We start from the raw sequence: 20,574 nt of genomic DNA on the forward strand, positions 1-20,574 counted from the left end.
ACGACTTCTTCATTGCAAATACCTTTTTTCAACAGTGTAAAGGTGGGTATACACATGGACCTTGCCAAATAGAATACATAGGAATTTAATCAAGTATATCTGTGCAAAGAGATGATGGAGAAGCTCAATATCATCAATCAGAACAAAGCCAGGGACTGACCATGGAACAGATCATCAATTGCTCATCTACAAGTTTAAGTTGAAACTTAGGAAAATTAGGGCAAATTTACGAGAGCCAAAATATGACCTTGAGTATATCCCACCTATATTTAGAGACCATCTCAAAAATAAATTTGATTCATTGAACACTTATGATGGAAGACAAGACAATTTGTGGAATGACATCAAGGCCATCATACATGAAGAAAGCAAGAGGTCGTTAAAAAGACAGGAAAGAAAGAAAAGACCAAAATGGATGTCAGAAGAGACTCTGAAACTTGCTCTTGAACGTAGAGTGGCTAAAGAGAAGAAATGATGAAGCTGAAAAGAAGATTTCAAAGGGCAGCTGGAAAAGACAGATTAAAGTATTATAACGAAATGTGCAAAGACATGGAGGTAGAAAACCAAAAGGGAAGAACATGCTCAGCATTTTTCAAGCTGAAAGAACTGAAGAAAAAATGCAAGCCTCGAGTTGCAATATTGAGGGATTCTAGGGGGAAAATATAGAACGGTGCAGGAAGCATCAAAGAAGATGAAAGGAATACAGAGTCACTGTACCAAAAATAATTGGTCGATGTTCAACCATTTCAGGAGGCAGCATATGATCAAGAACTGATGGTACTGAAGGAAGAAGTCCAAGCTGCACAAAGGCATTGGTAAAAAACAAGGCTCCAGGGATTGATGAAATACCAATTGAGATGTTTCAGCAAATGGATGACATGCTGGAGGTGCTCGCTGGTTTATGTCAAGAAATTTAGAAGACAGCTACCTGGCCAACCAACTGAAAAAGATCCACATTTGTGCCGATTTCAAAGAAAGGTGATCAATAGAATGTGGAAATTATCAAACAGTATCTGTCATGGATTGAATTGTGTCCTCCAAAAACATCTGTCAACTTGGCTGGGTTATGATTCCCAGTATTGTGTGACTGTCCACCATTTTGTCATCTAATGTGATTTACCTATGTGTTGTTAATTCTATCTCTATGACATTAATGAGATGGGATTAGCAGCAGTTATATCAACTCAATCTACAACTTGAGCCAATCTCTTTTGAGATATTAAGAGAGAAGCAAGCAGAGAGAAAGGGGGACCTCAAACCAGCAAGAAAGCAGCTCTGGGAGCAGAACATATCCTTCGGATCTGAGGTTCCTGTGCTGAGAAGCTCCTAGTCCGGGAGCTTGATGACAAGGATCTTCCTCCAGAGCTGACAAAAGAAGCCTTCCCCTGGAACTTACACCCTGAATTTGGACTTCTAGCCTACTAGACTGTGAAAGAATAAACTTCCGTTTATTGAAGCCATCCACTTGTGGTATTTCTGTTATAGCAGCACTAGATAACTAAGACAATATCATTAATGTCACACGCAAGTAAAATTTTGCTGAAGGTAATTCAAAAATGATTGCAGCAGTACACCGACAGGGAACTGCCAGAAACTCAAGCCGAGTTCAGAAGAGGACATGGAACGAGAGATATCATTGCTGATGTCAGATGGATCTTGGCTGAAAGCAGAGAACACCAGAAAGATGTTTACTTGTGTTTTATTGAGTATGCAAAGGCATTCAACTGTGTGGATCATAACAAATTATGGATAACATTGCAAAGAATGGGAATTCCAAAACACTTAATTGTGCTCCTGAGGAAACTGTACATAGACCAAGAGGCAGAACAAGGGGATACTGCATGGTTTAAAATCAAGAAAGATGTGCGTTAGGGTTGTATCCTTTCACTGTATTTGTTCAAGCTGTATGCCGAGCAAATCATCTGAGAAGCTGGACTATATGAGGAAGAGCGCAGCATCAGGGTTGGAGGAAGACTCATTAACAACCTATGATATGCAGATGATACAACCTTGCTTGCTGAAAGAGAAGAGGACTTGAAGCACTTATTGATGAAGATCAAAGACTACAACCTTCGATATGGATTACACCTGAACATAAAGAAAACAAAAATTCTCACAACTGGACCATTAAGCAACATCACGATAAACTGAGAAAAGTTGTCAAGGATTTCATTTTTCTTGGATTTACAATCAACGCCCATGGAAGCAGCAGTCAAGAAGTCAAACAACACATTGCATTGGGCAAACATGCTGCAAAAGACCTCTTTAAAGTATGAAAAAGCAAGAATGTCATTTTTTTGTGTGTGCTTTAGATGAAGATTTACAGAGCAAATTAGTTTCTCGTTAAACAATTAATACACATACTGTTTTATGACATTGGTTGCCAGCCCCGTGACATGTCAACACTCTCCCCTTCTTGACCTTGGGTTCCCCGTTTCCGTTCTTCCGGCTTTCCTGTTTCCTCCTGCTTTCTCGTCCTTGCCCTTGGGCTGGTGTGCCCATTTAGTCTCGTTTTGCTTTGTGGGGCTGCCTAATCTTTGGCTGAAGGGTAAACCTTAGGAGTAGCTTAAGTAGTGAATTAAAAGGGTTTTCGGGAGCCAGCAAAAATGTCATTTTGAGGACTGAGATATGCCTCACCCAAGCCATGGTTTTTCAGTCACTTCATATGCATGCAAAAGCTGGACAATGAGTAAAGAAGACCGAAGAAGAATTGATGCCTTTGAATTATGGTGTTGACAAAGAATATTGAATATACCATGGACTGCCAGAAGAATGAACAAATCTGTCTTGGAAGAAGTACAGCCAGAATGCTTCTTAGAAGCCAGGACGGCAAGACTTCATCTCACATACTTTGGACATGTTAGCAGGAGGGATCTGTCCCTGAAGAAGGACATCAGGCTTGGTAGAGGGTCATTGAAAAAGAGGAAGACCCTCAATGAGATGGATCGACACAGTGGCTGCAACAATGGGCTTGAGCATAACGATTGTAAGGATGGCTCAGGACCAGGCAATGTTTTGTTCTGTTGTACATAGGGATTGCTATGAGTTGGAATTGACTCGATGGCATCTAACAACAACAACAACACTTTAGTTTTAAGAAGACTGACTTCAGGGGATATTTTTGGTTTAAGGTTTAAAGATTATCTCAAGACAATAGTTTCAGGGGTTTATTTTTAACATAAATGGGACAGTATCTTGGTTATCTAGTGCTGCTATAACAGAAATACAAGTGGATGGCTTTAACGAAGAGAAATTTATTCTCTCACAGTCTGATAGACAGAAGTCCAAATTCAGGGCGTCAGCTCCAGGGGAAGGCTTTCTCTCTCTGTCGGCTCTGGAAGAAGGCCCTTGTCATTAATCTTCCCCTGGACTAGTTGCTTCTCAGCACAGAGACCCCGGGTGCAAAGGATGTGCTCTTCTCCTGGCACTTCTTTCTTGGTGGTATGAGGTCCCTGTCTCTCTCTGCTCGCTTCTCTTTTCAAAGGGATAAAGAGGTTGGCTCAAGACACAATCCAAATTTGTAGATTGAGTTCTGCCTCATTAATATAACTGCCACTAATCCCATCTCATCAACATCATAGAGGTAGGATTTACAACACATAGGAAAATCACATCAGATGACAAAATGGTGGACAGTCACACAATACTGTAAATGGTGGCTTAACCAAATTGATAACATATTTCTGGGAGACACAATTCAATCCATGACAGACAGTATACATCATATACTGTCTGGTTGTCTGATCTTCATCTTAATATATCATGGATAAAGGAGCCCTGGTGGTACACTGGTTAAGTGCTTGGCTGGTAACTGAAGGGTCAGCGGTTTGAACCTACCAGCTGCTCCGTGGGACAAAGATGTAGCAGTCTGCTTCCATAAAGATTTACAGTCTTGGAAATCCCATGGGGAGTCCTACCCTGTCCTGTAGGGTCACCATGAGTTTATATCATGAATATTTTTTCATACACAAAAATTGTCATTGCTAGGGCATTGATAACGTTTAGGTTGTTTCTAATTTTCATTCTTATGAACAGCACTTTAACAGATGTTCTTGTCACATTATTTTCTTGAGGTAAATTCCTAGAAGGAGAATCACAGAATCAAAGTGGCATTTTTGTCGATTACCCTCCAGAAAGGTCCCAGTAAATTCATTCCCAGCCACAGGGCATGAGGGTCCTGTGTGCCACAGCCTTGCACAGGCATTGTCCCTCCAAATGGATTCTGCAGGCCAGGGCCCGTCTTTGCCTTCTTTTCTCTTTCCACGGTGCCAAGAACAGCCAATTTCTAGTGAACAATTTATTTTGCTTCTTCCCCGCAGTGACCTTCCTGATGCCAAATCCAGAGCCCTCGACAATATCGGCAGGGTTTTTGCTAGAGTTGGGAAATTCCAGCAAGCCATTGACACGTGAGTGACCAAGGACTGCCTCCCACCCCACCATGGGACCAGCACTTCCAGCTCCACAATGGGCTTACAGCCTGGGGCCAAGACGCCAGGCAAAGAGGCATTGGAAGACCTGGCTTTGGCTCCTGGCTCTGCCTCTGCCAGAAAATCGTGGGCAAGTCAGTTTTTTGTTTTTTTTTTTTTACAGCCATTGTGGTTTTTATTTGGCTAATCCAGGCACAGATACTGTATGAGTGAAGACATAGTTGCCGTTCCATGGCACCATTTACTTTTTTTTTTTTTTTTTTAATTTTTATTGTGCTTTAAGTGAAAGTCTACAAATCAAGTCAGTCTCTCACACAAAAACTTATATACACCTTGCTACATACTCCCAGTTGCTCTCCGCCTAATGAGACAGCCCACTCCCTCCCTCCACTCTCTCTTTTCGTGTCCATTTCACCAGCTTCTAACCCCCTCTACCCTCTCATCTCCCCTCCAGGCAGGAGATGCCAACATAGTCTCAAGTGTCCACCTGATCCAAGAAGCTCACTCCTCACCAGCATCCCTCTCCAACCCATTGTCCAGTCCAATCCCTGTCTGAAGAGTTGGCTTTGGGAATGGTTCCTGTCTTGGGCTAACAGAAGGTCTGGGGACCATGACCTCCGGGGTCCTAGTCTTAGTCAGACCATTAAGTCTGGTCTTTTTATGAGAATTTGGGGTCTGCATCCCACTGCTCCCCTGCTCCCTTAGGGGTTCTCTGTTGTGGTCCCTGCCAGGGTAGTCATCGGTTGTAGCCAGACACCATCTAGCTCTTCTGGTCTCAGGCTGATATAGTCTCTGGTTTATGTGGCCCTTTCTGTCTCTTGGGCTCATAATTACCTTGTATCCTTGGTGTTTTTCATTCTCCTTTGATACAGGTGGGTTGAGACCAATTGATGCATCTTAGATGGCCGCTTGCTAGCGTTTAAGACCCCAAATAGCTCCCTCCAAGGTGGGATGCAGAATGTTTTCTTAATAGATTTTATTATGCCAGTTGACTTAGGTGTCCCCTGAAAATATGGTCCCCAAACCCCCGTCCCTGCTATGCTGGCCTTCAAAGCATCAGTTTACTCCAGAAACTTCTTTGCTTTTAGTTTGGTCCAGTTGTGCTGACCTCGCCTGTATTGTGTGTTTTCTTTCCCATCACCCAAAGTAGTTCCTACCTAGTATCCAACTAGTGAATATCCCCCCATCCTCCATCCCTCACACGTCTCATAAGCATCAAAGAATATTTTCTTATCTGTTTAAACTATTTCTTGAGTTCTTATAATAGTGGTCTTATATTTGTCCTTTTGCAACTAATTTCACTCAGCATAATGCCATCCAGATTCCTCCATGTTATGAAATGTTTCACAGATTCATCACTGTTCTTTATCGATGCATAGTATTCCATTGTGTGAATATACCATAATTTATTTATCCATTCATCCGTTGATGGGCACCGTGGTTGCTTCCATCTTTTTGCTATTGTAAACAGTGCTGCAACGAACATGGGCGTGCATGTATCTGTTCGTGTAAAGGCTCTTATTTCTCTAGGATATATTCCAAGGAGTGGGATTGCTGGATCATATGGTAGTTCTATTTCTAGCTTTGTAAGGAAATGCCAAATTAATTTCCAAAGTGGTTGTACCATTTGACATTCCCACCAGCAGTGTAGAAGTGTTCCAATCTCTCCACAGCCTGTCCAACATTTATTATTTTGTGTTTTTTGGATTAATGCCAGCCTTGTTGGAGTGAGATGAAATCTCATTGTAGTTTTGATCTGCATTTCTCTAATGGCAAATGATTGTGAACATTTCCTCATATATCTGTTAGCTACCTGAATGTTTTCTTTAGTGAAGTGTATCTTTGTATATTTGTATCTTTTGCCCATTTTTTAATTGGGTTATTTGTCTTTTTGCAGTTGAGTTTTTGCAGTATCATGTAGATTTTAGAGATCAGGCGCTAATCAGAAATGTCATAGCTAAAAACTTTTTCCCAGTCTGTGGGTAGTCTTTTTACTCTTTTGGTGAAGTCTTTGGATGAGCATAGGTGTTTGATTTTTAGGAGCTCCCAGTTATCTAGTTTTTCTTCTGCATTGTTAGTAATGTTTTGTATACAGTTTATGCCATGTATTTGGGCTCCTAACATGCTTGTTATTTTTTCTTCCATGATCTTTATCGTTTTAGATTTTATATTTAGGTCTTTGATCCATTTTGAGTTTGTTTTTGTGCATGGAGTGAGGTATGGGTCTTGTTTCATTTTTTTGCAGATGGATATCCAGTTATGCCCGCACTGTTTGTTAAAAAGATTGTCTTTTCCCCATTTAACTGTTTTGGGGCCTTTGTCAAACATCAACTGCTCATATATGGATGGATTTATGTCTGGATTCTCAATTCTGTTCCATTGGTCCATGTATGTGTTGTTGTACCAGTACCAGGCTGTTTTGACTACTGTGGTGGTATAATAGGTTCTAAAATCAGGTAGAGTAAGACCTCCCACTTTGTTCTTCTTTTTCGGTAATGCCTTGTTTATCCGGGGTCTCTTACCCTTCCATATGAAGTTGGTGATTTGTTTCTGCATCTCATTAAAGAATGTCGTTGGAATTTGAATCGGAATTGCATTTAATGTATAGATCGCTTTTAGTGGAATAGGCATTTTTATAATGTTGTCTTCCTATCCGTGAGCGAGGTATGTTTTTCCACTTATGTAAGTCTCTTTTGGTTTCTTGCAGAAGTGTTTTGTAGTTTTCTTTGTATAAGTCTTTTACATCTCTGGTAAGATTTATTCCTAAGTATTTTATCTTCTTGGGGGCTACTGTAAATGGCATTGATTTGGTGATTTCCTCTTCGATGTTCTTTTTGTTGGTGTAGAGGAATCCAACTGATCTTTGTATGTTTATCTTGTGTCCTGACACTCTGCTAAACTCTTCTATTAGTTTCAGTAGTTTTCTTGAGGATCCCTTAAGGTTTTCTGTGTATGAGATCATGGGCAAGTCAGTTTTTAATCTGGGGCTCATGAATTAAATTGTTGGAATAGGATCAGCATTTTAAGCTTTCCCAGTGATACGAATCACCGGGAGCACTTAACAAATGCATGAATTACTGGGCCTCTCCCTGGGAACTTCTGATTCTTCAGGTCTGGGTTAGAGCTCAGGAACTTAACAAGCAGTCCAGGTGATTCTTACCGCTGGGCAATTTCAGGAACTGGTGGACCAATTGGCCTTTTGAGCCTAGTCTCGGACTCTCGGTGGTCATGCGGGGCCACTGAGAACTGTGCCAGAGCTCTCCAAATAGCCCAACTGCCAGACTTTTGATGTCCAGCCCTGGGCTGGTTTACTGCTAGAGTGGGATGGGCTCAGCCCCAGGGAGACTCGGCGGTAAGACCCTGACTTGGAGACCAGCCGGCTCCAGGAGAGCCAGCTCCTCGGGCCCATTTGCTTAGCTCCCTGATGTTTAGCCAGGAGAGAAGTTGTCCTTCAGGTCCCCACTCCTTGATTGACACGGACTTGTTCTATGTTCACCAACAGCCTTCTGCTATGTGTCATCTGGGTTCCTGAGTGGCCTCTTGTGTCTAAATGACAAAAGACAGAGACATATAGAAGGAAGAATATGAACTATATCACCACCCATTCGTGTCTTTTTATAATAAAATATGCTTACAATATATATGTGTTTATTATTTAGATATTAATTTGAAAAATACAGAAAAGTAGAGGAAAAAGTTATTCATGGTCCCACCACCCAAGGACAAGTACTAATTCTAATCCTAATCTTACTTTTATAGATATTTTGTTTTTTCTGTGTTGGTTTTCTCTGAGATGTGAGTGTCCTTTCCACAGTCTTGCATCCAAGTTATTTCATTTAACAATATTCTTAGACATTGCTTTTGTGTTATTTCAAACACCATTTTGTAAACATTTTCAACTTGTATCAAATTTGATCCCATAGATGTATCAAAATATCTTTGGTAGTTTTAAAATATTTTCGTGATGATTAACTCCACCCCTGTATCTAAAAGGACTGGTTGTTGGGGAAAAATGTTTATGCTGCATCTCATCAGGAAGCCTTGGGCCCCTATGGCCAGGTTCAGGGTTTGGGTAGAAGAAGCTGACCCTGGTCCTTTGCATCCCCAGGTGGGAGGAGAAGATCCCACTGGCAAAAACCACCCTGGAGAAGACCTGGTTGTTCCATGAGATCGGCCGCTGCTACCTGGAGCTGGAGCAGCCCTGGCAGGCCCAGTCCTATGGTGAGAAGTCCCAGCAGTATGCTGAGGAGGAAGGGGATGTTGAGTGGCAGCTGAACGCCAGCGTCCTGGTAGCGCAGGCACAAGGTATGGGCTCACAGACAACCACCCCACTTTGCCCAGACCCCTGAACTCCTTACCATTAGCCTCCTACCCTTATCTTGTGCCACCTGCCACGCCAGGGCTGGGAGTTCTGCGAGCTGAGCTTACCTCCCCAGTGTGTCCCCCCCCCCAGATTAATTCTGAGAGTGGGGATAAACCACTGGATTTCCACCAGCACATGTTCCGTTCCGACTTGAAGCAAAGCATGATCAGACCTCGGGCGCCCTAGAGCTGCTCTTGAGGAGCTCAGCTGCAGCGCAGACCAGCATCACGTCATCACTGTAACTGTGTCCATGTACTGAGCCGCTTCCTCTCCCCATGGTACTTTTTGCACAGGCATTCTCGAATTTAATCGTTATACAAGACAGTGATGTAGACATTATTGTTCTCATTTTATAGATGGGGTAACTGAGGCACTGAACGGTTCAGCAGGTTGCCCCAGGTCACATGAGGGAACTTTTGAAATGACGGAAATGTTCTAAAACTGGGTTGTGGTCATGGTTGCCCAACTCTGTAAATTTACTAAAAATCATTGAACTGTATACTTACAATAGGTGAATTTTATAATATGTAGATTATATCTCAATAAAGTTGTAAAAAAATAACCAGCAAGAGGCAGAGGGTAGGGGCGTACACAGATAAAACAAGATTAGCCACATATTGATAATTGTTAAAGCTGGGTGATGGTTATGGAGATTCATTCTATTATTCCTTTGACTTTTATGTATGTTTGAAATATTTTATAATACAAAGCTGAAAAAGAAATTGCCCCAGATCACTGAACTAGTAAGCAGTGGAGCTGGGACTAGAACCCAGCTCTGTCTGCCTCCCGAGCTCAGGCTCTTAGACACTGTGCTGAGCTGCCCCTCCTCCAGACACGAAGCTAATGCCCAGTGAGGGAGGAAACGTGACAGGTGCTAGAATTAGGGATATAATCATTAATTCCTGCATTTATTCCTTCCACAAATACTTACCGGGCCCCTTCTAGATGCCAAGTTGGGCATACAGTAGTGAGCAAAACTGAGAATAGTTTCCGGCCCTTGCGTCTGAAGAGGTAACTTTTAAGCAGAAGCTTTAAGGATGAGAAGGCACCAGCTGTTCAAACAGCTGTGGACAGAGCTTTCCAGCAGCCAGAGAAACAGCCCTTAGGAAGGTGGGCAGGAGCTTAGCTTATCTGAGAAGCTGAAGGAGACCAGGGTGGGCTACAGCTCGTGCAAAGGGGAGGAGCTGAGAAGGGGTCAGAGCTGCACGGTCTCGTGGGCCTAGTTAGATTCTCTTCTGAAAATATAAGGAAACTACTGAAAGCTTTCAGCTGGGAAAGACATGATCCCTGTGGCTTTTCCCAAAAGTCTTTCCCATCTTAGGGGGCTGCCTACATGCTGTAGGGGAGGTAGGGCTTACTCCGCAGGGCTGACTTTGTCCTGAGTCCCTTCTGAGGACTTGGGTCCTAAGGGCCCCTGGAGAACCAGGTCACTAACTGCTGGCCTTACTTACCTACTCTGGGGTGGAATCGAATCAGCAGCCGGGGAGCCACTGGGCTCCAGAAGCACCACAGCCCAGCTGGGGACCCGGGGCATCTCCCGGCTCAGGGTCCCTGGGCAGGTTGCCACCCTGTGCTTCAGCTTCTTCGTCTTTCAATAGGGGTAACCACAGTACCTACCTCTGCGGTGGAGCCCTGATGGCACAGCGGTTGAGTGCTCATCTGTTAACCAGAAGGTCTGCCGTTCAAACCCACCAGCCACTCCTCAGGAGAAAGATGTGGCAGTCTGCTTTCATAAAGATATACAGCCTTAGAAACCCCACGGGGCAGTTCTCCTCCGCCCTATGGGTCGCTGTGAGCTGGAATTGACCTGACCACAACAGGTTACCTATAGGGTTGTGGTGAGAAAGAACACTTAATGCGCTTAAAACAGAATCTGGCGTCTAGAAGCACTCAAATTATTTACCTTCTTCCTTCTTCCCCTCTCACCTGACGACTTCCTGCCAGTGTCTCTAACAGTGAGGGGGAGACTGCATAGTCCTTAGTAAAGCATGCTTATGGCTCTAAAGAGACATAGATGTAAATGTGTAGATTTGTACACGTGCAGAGGAGGGACATGAAGAAGAAAACAGCCCCCTCAATCCAGATAACATCAGGCCACGCATTCAGTTAAAAACTAAAGAAATTGCCCTTAATGTTTGACTCCCTCAGAGAAGCCTTGTGGCTCCTTTGCAGGCTTTCAGTGTCAGAGTCCTTTGTCTCTGAGTGAATCCTCAACTGCCCTTTTTTTTTTTTTGAAAAAAAAAAAGTATACTAACCTCATTTAGCGTGACTCCGTGTGTTCTCAGAATGCACACTAGAATCTCTTTTCAAATGTCATATGGCTTTTTGAAGTTTTACTTATGAGCACAAGGCCCTCCTTTCCCATGGATCCCAAAGCAGTTCTTAGGAAGGGTGGATCTCGGGTATACTGAGTTATAAAACAGAGCCCCGGTGTGAAGAACTGGGGTGTGTGCCTCCCAGGCTGGCTGGTGAACATTTTTCTCCTTCCTTCTTGAAATTAAGTTCTCATAAAGAGCAAAAAGCAATCAATCATTCCAGTTCCACCCCCTCCACTAACTGGCTGTGTGGGCGTGGCCAAGCCACTTAACTTCCTCTCCAGCTTCTGACTGCACAGTGTGGGAGCTAGACTCCAGAGCTGAGGTTCCAGCCGCTGGCCCGTAGTCACAGCCAGGTCACTGAGGCTGTGGCCTGTGCAGTGCTTTTGAAAAATTTGAACAAACATTTTAAAAATAGGAATTTTCTCCTCTGGAGCAATCTAAAGATGGGCAATACTGCTAGAGAGAAGGTTATCTCCCCGACCGCAGACACACATGTATGTACAAATACCCGACACAAGGCCCCCTTCCCTCACTGACCCCTTCCTCTGGCCTGAAATCCAAGGTTCAGGTTCCCAGCTTCAGGTCCTCGGTGGTAGGTAGGCCCAGGAATACGGAAAGGGCGGTGCAGAGCGGCTCAGTGATGGTGCCCCTGTCTCGGGGAGTGGCTGGGTGGCTGTGAGGCAGCTGCATCGTGCAGCACAGTGTCGCCATCTACCTGTGCCTTCTCTCCTTGCTCTCCAGTGAAGCTGAAAGACTTTGAGTCAGCCGTTAGCAACTTTGAGAAGGCCCTGGAGAGAGCGAAGATTGTCCATAACAACGACGCGCAGCAGGCCATCATTAGTGTGAGCATTTCCACTAGCTGGGCCTCAGGGTGGGGAGCTGGGGTGGCAGTCGGCCAGCGTCGGCATCAGCCTTTCCACCCAGCGGGCGCCGGCTCCCTCAGCCTTCTCAGTCAGCCATTCCACATTTACGACTCACCAACTATGGGACACATTTCAGGTGGGGCAGTGGCTTTCAGATGTTTGCTGCTGCCATCAGCGGCCAAATCTCTTTAATATAGTGACCCAGTACACATATTTTTATCAAAAACAAACAAAAAAAAAATAGAAATGTTTTACAAAACAATACTTAACATTTACTGTGTATTCTGAGTTCTCATATTTTCTATTCCATTTCGTTTTATTTAATGCTGGTCGAAACCTTCTAAATTGATTTTAGGACTCCCAGTTTGAAACCAGCTCCCCTAGGAGACAAGAAGAAATACAGTCCGATTTCCTCACTCTCTTGCTTAAACCCTTTATTGGTTTCCTGGAGTCTCTTCTCCTGCTGGGCCAGGAAGGCCTTAGGTAACCTCTCCCCATAGGCTCGTCCAGCCTTCCAGTTGGTTAGTCCCCATGCCACGACCACCTTGCACTGCAGCCACACCCAGAGCTTCAGAGCTTCCTGTCGTTCCCTGATAGGCTTTCTTATGCCTCTGGGCTTCCCTGTATGCTGATAATCCTGCCTGGAATATTCTAAACCCTCCCCTCCCACCTCCTTCACCTGACTGACTCCCATGCAACCTTTAGGTTTCAGCTTCGATGTTATCTGTCACCGCTTCCAGGAGGCCTTCTCTGACCGTCTCAGTCTGGGTGAGGTGCCTGTCTCTCCTCTGGCTCCCACACCCCGTCATATGTCCCTGTCAAAGTCACATTATACTGTATTACAATGGCCTAGACCTGCACTGGAAACCATGGTGGCTTAGTGGTTAAGCGCTATGGCTGCTAATGAAAAGGTCGACAGTTCAAATCCACCAGGTGCTCCTTGGAAATGTTATGCAGCAGTTCTACTCTGTCCTATAGGGTCACTATGAGCCGGAATCGACTTGAGGGCAACGGGTTAGGTCCGCACTGCTCAATAAGGCAGCCACTAGCCACCTGTGGCTATTTAAATTCAAATTAATTAAAAGTAAATGAAATTTAAAACTCAGTTTCTCAGTCACACTAGCTACATTTCAAGTGCTCCATAGCCACATGTGGCTCAGGGCTACCGTGTAGTACAGATATAGAACATTTCCATCATCGCAGAAAGTTCTATTACACGGTGCTGGCTTAAACATAAGCGTCATGAGGCAGAGACCAGGGGTGAAGCCAGGGGAAGCCTGGAGAAGCTTAGGCTCCCCACCGCTCGTGGAGCCACTCCAGATAGCTATATAACCCCAGGACAGTCAGCCCACTCACCTCCCGGACTCACAGGTACTTAGCACAGCACCCTAAGCACCCCCGACTACTGCCCCTAAGTCCTTCCCATGTAGAAATTCTGGAGTGTGGTTGGACCCCAGTAAACATCTGCTGGAGTGAATTAACAGAGCCCCTGTCCTCAGGGAGGTTGGCCCTGTGGTTGAGGGAGGCCAGCCTGGCACAAGGGGCATGGCCTCAGGGACCAGACTGACGATGCAGCAGTCCCTGGGAAGAGGCACCCTGGGGATGCTCCTAGTCAGAGGTGGACCTCATGCTGGGCTTTAAGGACAAGAAAGACAGGGCTTGGCGAGGCCAACTGAGAAGGGGCAAGAGCACGGAAGTGTGAGAGCTGGGGCCGGGGTGGGGGGGCACAAGGATCTGTGGGAGGCAGAAAAGAGACCCTAGGCCTGGATCCAAGGGCCAGTGAGGTTCACTATGGCAAGGTGACAGTGACTTCAGACATTTGGCAGACCCGGTTAGACCTGAAGGACTGAAACGGCAGAGAAGCAACCTGACCAGCTTGGTCTTTTAGGAGGCAAGTTCATGGGTTTGCTGGCTGTGAGGACTTAGGTGAGGCTGACACTTCCCTATCCTGTGAAGAAATCCTTCCCAAGATCCCTGTTAAAAAAAAAAAATGGTGTAGGGGCAGAGTCTGGCCTCCTCTCTCTTCAGGAGGGGGAAGGAGAATCCAGATCAACAGCCCAAGGCTGATTCCTGAGGCATAGGTCAGAAATGCCTCCTCTCTCAGCCTTCTTTACCAATCCTGACACCAGTTGTTCCACAGCCCTCTCTCCTTCTCTACTGGGTTCGATAACCCATTGCAATAGCCACGCAGAACTCACAGACAATACTCACAATTACGGGGTTAATTAGGGAAGTAACAGGTAACTTTTCAGGTTCAAGAACCCTCAGGATACAGTTCTTCCATCAGGACAGCCTCTTCCCAGCTGTGCTTGCAGGCACGCCTCTTTCGCCCTAGGCCTCTGCCCTGCTCAGGCAAGTGTTACAAAGCAATTTTAGCTCTGCCAATAAGTGCCCAGAAGCGCTCTACTCCGCCAGCAAGTCAGTGCCCAAAGGCACTCAGCTTTCTTGCTCTGTGGGCCAGGAATCCCACCAGGCTGTCTCCTGCTGTTGTTTCTCTGCCACTGTTTCTGGAGCTCTCTCTCTCTCCTGGTTTCAGGGGCTTCTAACTGAAAGGATCCAGGGTCCAAAGGATGTGCAGTCCATTCATTCCTGGCTATTCTTCCTTGATGGTGGCGGGATCCTCTCTCTCCTGCCTCTGGATGGCTCACCTCAAGCCCAGCGGGATGGCAAAACTGACCAATCCCTTTGGTGGGCTACAGTTACCCTATCTGCACAGTCCTGCCCAGTCACTTGGGTGGGAGTTAGAAGGCCATGGTGGGAAAGGCCACACAAAAGTCATCCATCTAACCGCGAGCCCCCCAACAGGTGGCAGTATAGCTTCTGCTTCCTTACCTGGCAGCTTTGGCCTATCACATTGCTGTCTTTTTCCTTCTATGGAGGGGAGGTGGCTCCCTGTAATCTACACCTTGCCACTAACCCTGGCTTCCAGAGGAAGAGTGCCAACCCTTCCTGAAGCCCTACCGTGTGCTCCAAGATTCACACACCTGGCCTCTGCCACGTGATCGCCGTGCAAATATCTGGAGAGAGAGAGCATGGCAATTCAGTTCAGCAGATATTTACTGAGCTCAAGGCTGTTCTGGGCTGCCCAGCACAAAGGTGACTTGACCATGGTGGTTCTGGCCCTCAGGAAGCTTGGTGTCAGCTTTTGCACAAGCGCTTGTTTATGACCAGCGGGATAGGGGACTAAAGCCGGTCCGTTCAGACTCATGGCTACCCTATGTATGTCAGAGTAGAACTGCACTCCGTAGGGTTCTCAATCACTGAATTTTCAGAAATAGATCTCCAGGGATTGCTTCCAAGGCACCCAGAGGTAGACTTGAACCTCCAGCCTTTCAGTTAGCAGATCTCCAGGGATTGCTTCCAAGGCACCCAGAGGTAGACTTGAACCTCCAGCCTTTCAGTTAGCAGATCTCCAGGGATTGCTTCCAAGGTACCCAGAGGTAGACTTGAACCTCCAGCCTTTCAGTTAGCAGCGGAGCACATTTACTATTTGCACCACCCAAGGACTCTGATAACAGGTGAGGGGAGTACAAAGGTGAGAGAGCCTCAGTGGGGAGGCAGGCTGAGGAGGGTTTAAAGTCACCTTGAAGACTGGCAGGGCTTTGAAGGGTTGAGAGGCTGCCAAACTCTGCCACCCTCAATGACTCCTCATGAGACCAGGTCCTGACCCCTCACCCTCCTGGACTGGCATCTGCAGGCAGGAGGCTTATGGCGAGCAAACCCACACAGGCAGAGCGTGTTCAGGTCTTTCGGGAAATGTTTATCGAGTGCCTCCTTGGGCTCTGCCCTGTGCTGACTGCTGCAAGGAAGAAGGGAGCACCACACTCAAGATGCTTATAGGCTAAGGTCCAGCCCCTGTACTTGAGTTGGGGAAACTGCAAACACCCAGGAGGCCCTTTCTGAAAGCAGGCCAGCTCCCCTACCCTATAGTGTATATCTTGGTTACCCGGTGCTGCTGTGACAGAAATACCACAAGTGGATGGCTTTGATAAACAGAAGTTTATTCTGTCACAGTTTAGGAGGCTAGAAGTCTGAATTCAGGGCACCAGCTCCAGGGGAAGGCCTTTTCTCTCTGTTGGCTCTGGGGAAAGGTCTTTGCCATCAATCTGCCCCTGGTCTAGGAGCTTCTCTGCACAGGAACCCTGAGTCCAACAGATACGTTCTCTTCCTGGCACTTCTTTCTTGGTGCCATGAGGTCCCTCTCCTCTCTGCTCGCTTCTCTCTTTTATATCTCAAAAGAGACTGACTCAAAATACAACCTAATCCTGTAGATTGAGTTCTGCCTTATTAACATAACTGGCTCTAATCCTGCCTCATTGATATCATAGAGATTAGGGTTTACAACATACAGAAAAATCACACCAGATCACAAAATGGTGGAAACCACACAATACCGGGAGTCAGGCCCCAGCTAAGTTGATACACATTTTTGGGGGACACAATGCAATCCATAACAGTACGTTTCTGAGTCCCCTGGTCTGCTCATTGCCTTGCTGAGTGCTTAGGGGCTTGAATTGCTTTTTTGCATTGGCGAGAGCCAAGACCAGCTTTTGGTAAAAAGGCAGAAATTTGTAGACAGACACAACCCCAAATACATGCCTATGCGCAAGAGAAATGAATTGGAGTTATCTGACAGCGTGTATCCTTCACACCACTTAGTGTAGATAACCCCAGCTCAGTAAGCATCAGTTAACCTTAGGGAGGAGGCTTCGTAGGAGCCAGAAGGAAACTGAGGTGCGCAGGGTTAAACCAGGGCCTTGCCTTCTGGGAGCGGGGGTTGGGATAGAGAAAGGAAAAAGGGTAACTGCCAAACTGGGGTTAAGAGAGTTCACCGGCTTGCTCTGCCACCCACAGGCCTTGGATGATGCCAACAAGGGCATCATTGAAGAGCTGAAGAAAACTAACTACAGGGAGAACCTCAAAGAAAAGAGAGAGAAAGGTGAGTTCCTGGGACCCTGAAAAAGGCAGCTTTGGAGCTCTCCCTCTGCTTTCTCTTCCGTCTGTCCTAGCAGTACTTCCCAGCAGCTCCCCCAGGCCGGGGGCACTGCCCCCGCGCCTTCTGATTTCAGCACTGCCCCAGCCTCAGCCTTTCTGGTCAGCACCCTTGCTCCCTGGGGGAGGGCAGGGAGAGGGTCCAGCCCACCTTGCGCTGGGGTTTGAACCCAGGCCGTCTGGCTGGAGAACCCACTCATTGAGTCCTTCAGTTAATTCATTAGATATTTGAGAAGCACTTGTCATGTGCCAGGAAGGTGTTAGATTCTGGGGAGACAGAGGCTGGCTCGGTCCCTGCCCAGAGGAGCCCACAGCTCAGAGGGGAAGACAGGGTTGTCAGCAAAGGGGATTCCCCTTCAGCGCTGTTGTAGAGTTGGAAATGCATTGCTCTGAGAGTGCATATGAAGGAGCGCTGGGTTTCTGGGGAGATGAGGAAGGCTTCGAAGAGGAAGAATCACCTGACTCAGGCTCCAGAAGTTTTGTGAACTAGGAGTTCTCTGAGTGAGAGGTGGAAGCGGGAGGGCGATTCTGACAGTGAACAGCAGGAGCGAAGACACAGGCCTGGTAGTAACTCACACTTTGGGGTCCTTGCTATGTGCCAGGTTAAGCCCCAGACAGAAATGACCTCATTCAGAACCCGCCACCTGAGGAGGCTGGTATTGTTTTGGAGAGAAATGGAGGTTGAGCGATGTTGACTAACCTGCCCAGGGCCCACGGACAGGAAGGGCTGGAGCTGGGCGTTGATCCACATCGGGCACCCTTTTCCGCTGGGTGGCACTGCTCTTGGACCAGTAGAGGGTGGGACAGGCGTGGGAGTGGCACGGGGGTGGGGTGTGGTGCCAAGGCGGCTCTGGTTTTACCTGACGGCCTTGCTCCACTTGGTGGTCTGGCCTTATGGCGCTCTTTCTCACAGGCCTCCAGGGAGTGAACAGGCCAGCAGACCCCATATTGAGTGAGCTGTCAAGGTGCGCTGGCATCTCCCAGCCCACTCTGTGGAAAGGGTGAGGGAAGGGGAGGCAGGTGGTTGAGAACCCAGCCCGACCTGAATCAGCAGAGAAGGACCCCAGAGACCCCAGAGGGGCATAATCGCTGCTCTACTCAGAGCTTCCTGCGTGCCAAACACTCTCTTAGGGCTTTATGCACATGAGCTCATTGGATGCCCCCAGAAACACTGTGAATAAGTAGTGGTTTGATTTCACGCAGAGGACAAAGATGTAGAGAGAGGTTAAAGGTCCCGCAGTGGTTTTTAGTCTCAGGCAGTCAGACTCAAGAACTAGAGCTTGTATGTGGTTCTGTACCACTCTGGCTGTCCCCTGTGCTGCCCTCCTGCCAGCCAGACTGCAGAAAAGGGGAGCCGGAGTGGTGGGGTGGGGCCTTTGTGCACCCAGATGGGACAGAGCCCAGCCCTGGGGACCTCTTCTTCCCATAGAGCAGATTTGTAGCTACAGCCCTCCAGGCTCTGAGGCTGAAATCCTCTCTGATCCAGGCAAGGCACCAGGAACCTGGGGGTGGGTTCTGGGCAGCTGAGCAGCCAGATGACAGCCATTTATTACAGGGGAGTGCCTGTCGTATGGTGGGTGGGTCCCATCAGGGAGGGACTCTGTCTCTGGCTCCACGTACCCTTGGAGCTTCTCTAAGAAGGCACAGGAGCACTAGATATGAAGAGTCAGCAGGGAAACAGCAGATGCTTCAAGCAGCCTCTCCTCCCTTCATCTCTCCCCTCTCCTGGGACAGGCCTCATATCCTCCCAAAAACTCCTCAGAAGGCCCTGCGGCCAGGGGCGGCTGCTGGGCACTTCCCTCTCAGGACAGCAGGTGGCAGCATGGCCCATGTTTTCATGCGCAGTGGCGGCCTTCTCCTGCCCGTGAGGCCTCTAAGAGGCACTGCAGGCTTCTTAGGGACCAGGGACTTCCAGGAAGAGAGTGTACTCAGGAGGGGACTGCTGATTCTTCTCAATGCGAAAAGCATGGAGCAAGGATCCCTTTGGTTGTAAATAGCTCTCTAGCTGCTAGCAGCCTACTCAGATGTTCACAGGAGACCACCCAGCAAAGAAGGAATGTGCTCCCCAGGAACAAAGAAATCTTAGAGGAAAAAGAGAACCGTGCTCTAGAGTTAGACTGTCCTGGGTTCAAATTCTGACTCTGCTGTTTATTTACTTGCATGGTGACTGTTGCATGTGATTTCTCTTCAGTCAACCTCATGTCCCTTGACCGTAAAATCTGATCAAGGGCAGTGTGCAGCATTGTGACGATTAAATGGTGTGACCTGCATGGCACCTCACATGATGCCTGGAACAGGGTTCTTGCTCAGTAAACGGTGGTTCCCTTTCTCTTCTTTGTGGAAGGTGTGCTATCAACCACCGATTTACAGAGCCTGCGAACATGGGCATTCTCAGGGCCTTTTTCTTGGCTGTCTCTCAGATGCACAGGCCTCCATAGCAGGGGGCTCACCTAGGCCCAAAGATGAACAAACTTTCATCTTCCCTTCTTTCTCACGTTCTTCCAGAAGAGACCATGGCATTGGATGATGCCACAATGATGGCAAAGAGACTTAATGAAGAGAAGAAAATGAAACGAGCGAAAGAGGAACCTGAGAAGGTGATGAAGCAGTGGGAGAGAGAACATATAGAGCCAGATGACGAGCTGTTCGAGGCAGACCTGAAGAGCTCAGCACTTGAGCTGGAAGGGAGCAGGCAGAGACTGGAAACAGAAAACACCAGCTCCTCAGGAAGAACAGAACTGGGGCCAATGGAAAGAAGAGATTCAGGAGAAGTCGGCAAAAGACTGCCTGGAGAATTAGGCAGAAGAGAGTCGGGAGAAACAGGCAGGAAGCTATCAGAAGTGGGCAGAAGACAAGCAACGGAAATCTACAGGAGGCCCTCAGGAGAAATAGGCCACAGGCTCTCAGAAGGGTTAAGTGGAAGTGAATCGGAAGGAAGCAAACGGGCAGAAGCAGACAGAAGAGAGTCAGAAGACCTGCCAGTGCCAGGAGAGATGGGCAACACAGAAAATCCTGAAGAGATGAAAAAAGATGTAAAGAAAGATGAATAAAGCCTTGTTAACAGGCATTAGGATCAGGAGGCTGGAGTTCACAGCGATGATGGGAATCTTATTAAACTGGATTTTCAAGCTGAGATTTGTCTTTAATAGGAAAAAAATGGGGGACTGGGCCCTACTGGTCACCTCTGCTTCTTTCTGTCACCATTTTCCCTTTAAATATATATATTTTCACTCTTACAAGCCCTGAGTTTATTTTTTTGCCCCCTCACTCCCACCCAGTCTCAGAAGAGCCTGAGAGAATGAATCAGTGATGCTGGTGTGGGTACCACTTCCCAAGCTGAACTCTTGTCCCAGAACCCTGAACAACGCCTGACCAAGAGTGTGACCAAGGTGTGCAACATAGCCCTCTCCCCCCAGGCCCTGTACTAGGACCTCATGGAAGAGAAAGGTGCTAAGAAATGTTTCCAGGAGGGTGAAGAAACAGGTGAGCTCCAAAGAACCCAGGAAGCTTAACAGGAGGAGAAAGAGAAAGGCTTGGGAATGGCCACGGGTTTGCCAACCACTGGCCATTGGTTTATTTTTCAGAGCCCCTGCTGTGTGCAGGACACTGTA

The 20,574-nt window shown here is 47.0% G+C and overlaps 1 protein-coding gene across 2 annotated transcripts in view; it reads left to right on the plus strand.

Annotated features, from left to right (window-relative positions):
* ODAD4 (outer dynein arm docking complex subunit 4) overlaps nucleotides 1–20,549 on the plus strand; it is a 46,579-nt gene extending 26,030 nt beyond the window's left edge. For both annotated transcript variants that reach the window (XM_049859357.1, XM_049859356.1), the window contains exons 8-12: nucleotides 4,320–4,406; nucleotides 8,536–8,732; nucleotides 11,850–11,950; nucleotides 16,826–16,910; nucleotides 19,469–20,549. In XM_049859357.1, the coding sequence (XP_049715314.1) occupies nucleotides 4,320–4,406; nucleotides 8,536–8,732; nucleotides 11,850–11,950; nucleotides 16,826–16,910; nucleotides 19,469–20,013 (1,015 nt within the window). In that variant the 3' untranslated portion in view covers nucleotides 20,014–20,549. The remainder of the gene's footprint in view (nucleotides 1–4,319; nucleotides 4,407–8,535; nucleotides 8,733–11,849; nucleotides 11,951–16,825; nucleotides 16,911–19,468) is intronic.
* The last annotated feature ends 25 nt before the right edge of the window (nucleotides 20,550–20,574 follow it).

This window comes from Elephas maximus, chromosome 19 (genome assembly GCF_024166365.1).
Source record: "Elephas maximus indicus isolate mEleMax1 chromosome 19, mEleMax1 primary haplotype, whole genome shotgun sequence".
Taxonomy (NCBI): Eukaryota; Metazoa; Chordata; class Mammalia; order Proboscidea; family Elephantidae; genus Elephas; species Elephas maximus.